We start from the raw sequence: 7,562 nt of genomic DNA, 5'->3' as shown, positions 1-7,562 counted from the left end.
AAATCTCGAGGATCTCTTGTTTACAGACACAAAAATGGTTATGGTGGTGGCTCTTATTGAGAACAACAACAACCCTTCATAAGGAGGTGGAGACCTCCTTATATAGGGAGCCTCATGGCCACCATCATGGTACCCTAATGGGCCTAGCCCAGTTAGAGTTACCTCCACAAAAACCCCCCTCAGCCAAATAATATTGTATTAGTCCATATAATAAAATAAGCCAAACATAATAAATTAAGGTCGTAAGCCGGGTTTAGTATCATACCCCTACAGAATTGCAGTGAACCTCTGCCCAAAAGCTTAAGAAAATTAATTACTGCAACAAAGTAATTACTTATCACAATAAGGAAAAGTAACATTATCATTAACCATGCATGATGTGGATATCAAACAAAAAAAAGATAATACCTCGATTTGACCTTTGAACGCTTGGAACAATCTCAATATAGCAGGTGTCCTTGAACGATGTGATTACAAAGATTTTGATGCCATACTGCACCATATATATTATTAGTGTTATATATCAGGCTATCGGTCATATTATGTGGATTGATTCGGAAAATATAGTCACACATGAAGTTTCATACCAAATCAGCAGCAGCCTGCAAAGTGACATGATCACCCCATTCGCCGACCCTAATGTTCATGGATTATAAAAAGTACAAAGTAAGATGGTAATTTGAAATAAAAGAGTTGCCAAATTAAGAGAAAAGAAGCAGCAAAATACTTGGCCATATTCTTCAAGTAATCACTATAAACCATGGGGACATATCCCTCGTATATATCTGCATGTAATTTAAGCTTTGGAAAACAAAAAATTAATATTATAAAGAGTACACAAATGAAACTATATAACTAGTCACAAGAAAACTAACATATTTAGACCAACCTGATTTACAATCTGTTGTCTCACAAATTTATGGTGCTCAGCTGTACGGTAAACTTGATCTGACAGAGCTCGAAACTGAAAAATGAAATACAATTTTTCAGACTTCATATCGAGCAATTGTAACCATATAGTATTTATCAGTCGTCATGTACATGAATATAATTTATTTATTTTTTTTAATTATAAATAAACTGCACTCAGAAACCAGGTAAAATAACATATCGATTAAAAGTTTTCACCTGGCAATTTCCGTCCCCTCGAACTTTAGACTCTACTAATTGGTACAATTGCAGCCTGTTGAAGACAGATTTATTCAACAATTATATTACCAATAAATGAAAGAAACTATAACGAATCGTGATATCTCCTAAATAGTAAATACCTGTCGAGTAGCCTCTGATGATCTAAAGTTGCCTCGTCCACAGATGGTATTTCTCCATTGACTTTGGGCACATGCTACAAAATTTGAATAACAATTTTTTATTTATTTGATTGCAAAACAGTTATATTCCAAGATCACCACACTTACAGGAACAGAAGCCATCTGATTCAACCTCTTGCCAACTTCATCATCAAACGCATACTCATCACTCGGCTCCAATGAGTAAGACCAATCCTCCCCATAGTTTAACTGCCTTGTAGGGCCAGATGGCATATCATTCGTGTTCCCATCATTTTCTAAAAGGTGTATATAATAATATAAACATCATTAAACCAGAAAATAACTTAAATAATCAAATATAAACAACTTTCGTTTATCTGTTACCACGGGTGTAGCTTGACATAGGTTGATGATGTGAATTCTGTAAATAATAAGATGCTTGTGAATGATCAACTGCTTCACAGGAAGGTTGAAGTGCACGTTCCGTGTCATAACTGACTTCTCTAGAATACTGATCATGATAACAATCTGTGTAATTTTGTGGACCATAGCTTGAATAGTTGTTGTCATTGGATGACACACCATCAAAGAGCTGAAGACCCCACCGAACCACATCAGGATCTTGGCTGTATGAAAACATTTAGCTAATGTGTAAAACTTGATATTTTATATCATTGTTTCATACTCTTCCGGCTGCAAAGATAAGATAATTTTGTCAAAATACAAGGCTATAAAGAAAAAAAAATGCTCTAATTCACAGAAAACCACATATCTTTATCTAATAATGGTCCCTAGGTAGATTATGATAATGGACTTGTTATGCGGCCAAACATGGACACATAAGTTTTTCGTGTTTATTTAAACAACTCATCCACTTTCTTTGCCAAAAGACACTTTTATAAATTATAATATCTACTACTTATGGTTACACGGGGCAAGTAAAAGTTTGAAGCTTTGGCTAAATCAAGTTACACGCAATTATCAAAGTTATTTAGAAAAGTTATCAAAGGCACTAAATTATTCGAGTCGGTGCCAGCTCGCCAAAATATAATCTTTTTTGAAGAACAAAACCTTTCAAGTAAGTGTACCTCTTCTACTTACTTATTATCCATTGTATTTCTTATAAATCACGACAACAACCTATTATTGTTTTAACGTATGAATCATGGCTTTTGAATTACGAGATTAGGCTAATTTCATGATATCAAAGTATTAATGGTGGTCAGATTATCACAATATAAGAGATTAACATAACAGCTCTAAAAAGGAAATTAAACCCAGAAATCAATAACAATGTACATGCACCTAATTGATTAATTACTAATAATAATCAAATAAATCATTTTATGCAACAAATAGAATCTCATGAACTAAAAAAAGTGTAAAAAAAAACTAGTAAATCAGGTGGCCTTTTAATTTCTCGTTAGATTTGATTGATGCTACATTGTAATAATAATAAAACAACCTTCATAAAAAAAGGTTGAAAAAGCATATAATAAACAAAATCTAGTTAAAGCAGCATATGCATATAGATAAAGTACTAGTGAATGAATTAAAGATGCATGTGTGCAAATTGAAACAGATACCAATTGGAATCAAAGAGTGAACGATAATAAATTGAAAAACCGATGGGCATAAAATAATAAGATTTAGGATTAGATTAGATTAGATGCATTGGTTTGGTAGGAATTTACCAATTGCTGCAGAAGATGATGATAATGACGATATTTAATTTAATTGTAGATCGAAGAAGTGGCCTGGCTCTTCAGAAACGGAGGAATCATCAACAACATATGAACGAGTACGTCATCTGTCGTGTGTTTGCCTGTTCGGGAGTGGAATACACACCAGCAACAGTCTCTGTTTTTATATCAACCATTATTATTATTCATTATTATGTAATCTTTAATAATCAATTATTATTATTATTATTATTATTATTAAATATATTGGATTTTCATAATAATCTCAGTTAAAATCTATTGCCCAATAATAATCTCAACTAAGTTTACCAATCCCAAATTTAAAAAAAAAATTGACTCTCAGTGGTACCCCGTTAACAAGAATTTAACGGCGTTAAATGTTTTCGAACTTTAAACTGATTTTTAGGGCTTTTGATCGGAAGAAGAAGTCGATTGACGTAAAACTTGGCTCAAAACAAGTTCAAAACGGCTTTATTAGTGCTTCAAATCGTTTTTAATTTTCAATAACAAAAATTAAGCCGTTTGTAGCATCATTTTGAGCTAAGTTTTTTTTATCAATCGAATCGTGTCATCATTCTTGTCAAAAGTTCTAGAAAATTCATTTTTAAATTTGGAAAAAAGTTAACGCCGTTAAGTTTATCAATGGGTGATCGCGGAGAGCCAAATTTTTTAAATTTCGGATCACCGGATAAACTCATTTGAAATTATTATCAACCAATAACCTTTAGAATCTAATATCTTTTATTTATTGTCTTTGATCATGTGAGTCCATTTATGATTTTTTTTAAATCTATTATTATTGTTGTTGTAAAAGCAAAAGGCAGCATGAAAGTAGACATCATCTCATTAATAATGGCCGTGCTCATGCATTCAAGCACGCCACAACACAAATGTCAAACTTATGTGTTTTAAATGCTGAGAAATTAAACGAGATTCTGATGAAACGGAACAAAAGTCTCATACAAGATTATGATGAAATAGAATGCAATTGATTTCGTGATAACACTATTCAGATTAGACAAACAACAAACTTTTTTTACCGGTTGCCCATATTGCCACTCATATTTCATATATTAGGTCATAAAGTTAACCCGGTAACACTAAACTTATGTTGATAACATTAAAATTACCAACATTGATATCTTTTTCTAGGATCGGTAGTATTGGAGATACTTTTCGAACAAAGGTTTGCTTACAACGTTACAAAATCTATACGTTGAGTATGCATCGATAATATGTTGTCCAAAAGCAATAAAATATTGCCTAGACTTACGATCTATCCCTCAAGAGGTTGATTTCGGGAAGAAGGCATCAACCGCCTTACCACTAATAGTCAAACCATTATATGACCTCAAGTTCTTTTTTCATTTTTTTTAAATGACCAACGAAATATTATTAAAACCGAAAAAAGCCTAGCAAGAAGCTAGACCTATACCACCAATGCAAGAATCCGCCAAAATGAAAACACCACAAACAACAAACAAGTTACATATTACTCCACCACTTCTCCCAAGTCAACGTTCCCGCCTTTGATCTATTCCCCACACAAATATAACCAAGACTTTTTATTTCCTCCACCAAACTATCGATATGAAAAGGTTTTCCTGGAGCACAAACTCATTCCTTGTTTTCCACAAACACCATATGACCGCCAATGTAATAGCGTGGAACATGGCCTCCTTGATCAGAAATCTAGAATATGTATGTAAATTCAAAACATCACGGAAACAGAATATAAATATATTAAGAGCATTGCACCAAAGTGCTATGATTTGCCACTATCAATGCTTATTGTTACGTTAGAGCATGTTAAAGGATCAAAATCCCACGATGAGGCTAATGGTTTCTTTTCATGTCTAATTCTTGAGCCCAGGTAGGTATGTATGTCATGGTCAGCAAGAAGTTAAGTATCAAGTGTGAAGTACCTATACTTAATTGTTAATACTTCATACAATACATTCACGATCTAACATCATATCTTTATCACATATTGTTACCACTAACCAAACTTCTCTTATTCGGACATAATTTTAATCAGCTTAAAATCATATGCTATAAAAAAAAGTTATCTAAGACTAATTTATAAACTTTAAAAAGATTTTTAAAATAGTAATGGTATATTAATATAGGAAAGCATTCAGGGGTTGATCATTGATGATGTAGTAAGAGGGTGTTTGGCTGTGCTTTTATTTTTTGCTTATTGCTTTTTGGATAAGCAAAATGTCCAAAATGCCCCTCCAAAAGCACATAAAAGCTCCAAATTGAAGCTTTTTTGTTTTTTTGGGAGGGCATTATGAACATTTTACCCATTCAAAAAGTAAAAAGCAAAAAATAAAAGCACAGCCAAACACCCCCTAAGGCTATGTGTTGTGCTGAACGTGAAGAAAAAGCACATCATGTAGGTAGTGAAGAGTTTCACATTTCCCACTCATTTACATGTGTTATGGAGACGTGAAATGTAACGAGATTGTGAAATGGCTCTAAATGATCGGCCTCTATATATTATTTAATGGATATTGAAAAGATAAACAATATACATCCACGCTCATGACTAGCACCAAGCCCCCGCTCCTCATACACCACCCATTGCTCTCTTGCAGGCTGATTTGCGCCTGAAGTGCAGCGTGACCAATAATCAATTCTATAATTATATTTAAATTATAACTTTTAAAGTTGTGAAATTTTATGAACATATCCCTAGAAATATTTAATCTTTTTTTTTTACCGCCATAAAGAATACCAAGACAGTGGAGGCTAGCATACAATGAAATGAACTACCATGACCAGGACCATGCCAGACTAACATTTTAAAAGAGAGACCGAGCGCTGATACTTTTTAAGTATTTTGGAGTGAAAGTGTTAATTGGTTTATGTATTTCATATGAACCAGTGTATTATATACTCCATGATGGCATAAATAATTGAAGGGGTATGCACCCGCCCCAACATCGAGCAGGGCGGGTCAACCCATAAAGTACGGATAAGAAGCTTGAAATCAAGATGTCACGAAGACACAAAGCCGAAACCTATGCGCAAGCGCACGAAACACCTGTGCGTGGCGCATATCGCATATGCACACAGCGCGCACACTCAGTGTGAGAATAAGAGAAGACCCCGCGCATCCCTAGGATAGGCGCATAAATGAAACAATAATCTAATCCAAATCAGGATAAGGACAACCGTGATTGTGCTCATCAGACAACCTTCCAGAAGGTATCTTTTAAGGAATAAAGAATGTGCTGAGGTTGACAGCTGCCAATGAAAGGTGGACAACTCAGCAAAGCCCATGTGCTACCACGTGATGGCACATGGGTCAGGTGAAATACCTTGGTCAGAGAATAATCAATGAAAGAGCACCAGGTGTCCTAAATACACGTGGCGCGAAGCAATAGGGGGAGGCTAAAAATGCCCTAATTGGGTCTGAGCCAAATCATTGGAAACCCTAGCACTATAAATACTAGGCCGCCTCCACAGTTGGAGGCAGGCAAGAAAATATATTCTAAGTCCTTTACTCATTTTCACATCCTGATTATCCTCTCCTACAATATCTGATTCTCACACCGGAGGGTTACCCCAAAGAGGACCCCTCTGTCCCATTCTGAGGGGTAAGCTCACGGTACTGTTCGTTTTGTAGGTGGAAGAACTCGTATCTCGGAAAACCATCGATGATATAGCACACTCGTACCCGAGAAACGTTGATCGTATACAAGTAAGTCGATACACGCTTCTTCATTGGCGCCATCACCTGTTACAACGGCAACAAAACCACTATTTCATCAATTTTCTCTCTGAAAATCTTCACCATGGTTTCCGGTGTTCGAAACAACGATCAAGTTCTGGAGGATAATGAGCTTGAGGATGTTAATGAGGGACATCAGGTTCTGAGGGCGCCGCGTGACACTGCGCGCACCACCAGTAACCATCCCTTCAACACAACACCTCATAGTCAAACTGAAACTCCCCCAGACGATCTCACGTTCCAAAATCTGACTGGTACAAAACAAAAAGGACCAATGGGCCCGGAAGTTGAAACCAATGACCCTAAATAATGGCTCATAAACGAACAACGGCGTTTAATGGACAAATACAATGAGTTGGTAAAACACAAAAAGTTAGCCGATTTAACACAAAGGCTCGCATTTGATAAACAAACCATTCAGGGAACAACAAAAAAGACGCGCGCGCCGGAAGACGGTCATTCTGTTCACACCGAACAAGCTGATATTAGTGATGAGGAAGAGGTGCACAACATGAAGAAGACGCGAGATACTCATGCAGGAGGTTCACAGCTTCGCGCACACATGCACATAGCACCTGGAGCCAAAGCTGATATGGATTTATACACACCATACAACCCACAAGCGAAAGGGCAAGTGGACGTAACCACACCATATAGGCCAGCCATCTTGGTAAAACATTCAAAATTCACTGAGCGCATTGTGAAAGCTCCCATTCAACACAAAACCAAGATGCCAAGTGGTTTAGGCAAGTACGATGGTACAACAGATCCAGATGATTTCTTACAAGGTTTTTATAACACTGGAAACTTAGAAAGCTGGACGATGCCAACATGGTGTCACATGTTTGC

General features: G+C 35.9%; 1 protein-coding gene across 1 annotated transcript; it reads right to left on the bottom strand.

The window, feature by feature from the left end:
- Positions 1–364: 364 nt before the first annotated feature.
- Positions 365–1,993, bottom strand: LOC143576519 (OVARIAN TUMOR DOMAIN-containing deubiquitinating enzyme 12-like). Its single transcript, XM_077060590.1, has 8 exons — positions 1,656–1,993; positions 1,419–1,567; positions 1,272–1,345; positions 1,129–1,183; positions 890–964; positions 728–801; positions 588–636; positions 365–493 (listed from the first exon to the last, which is right to left on the bottom strand). The coding sequence occupies exons 1-8, from the start codon at positions 1,909–1,911 to the stop codon at positions 365–367; spliced, it is 861 nt and encodes a 286-aa protein (XP_076916705.1). The 5' UTR covers positions 1,912–1,993.
- Between the last annotated feature and the right edge of the window lie 5,569 nt (positions 1,994–7,562).

Source organism: Bidens hawaiensis, unplaced genomic scaffold (assembly GCF_021521415.1).
Source record: "Bidens hawaiensis isolate Kalapana, Puna unplaced genomic scaffold, B.hawaiensis_p1.1 tig00028232_1, whole genome shotgun sequence".
Classification (NCBI taxonomy): Eukaryota; Viridiplantae; Streptophyta; class Magnoliopsida; order Asterales; family Asteraceae; genus Bidens; species Bidens hawaiensis.
Note: the sequence above shows the minus strand (reverse complement) of the source record. Positions and strands in the feature narration are given on the sequence as shown.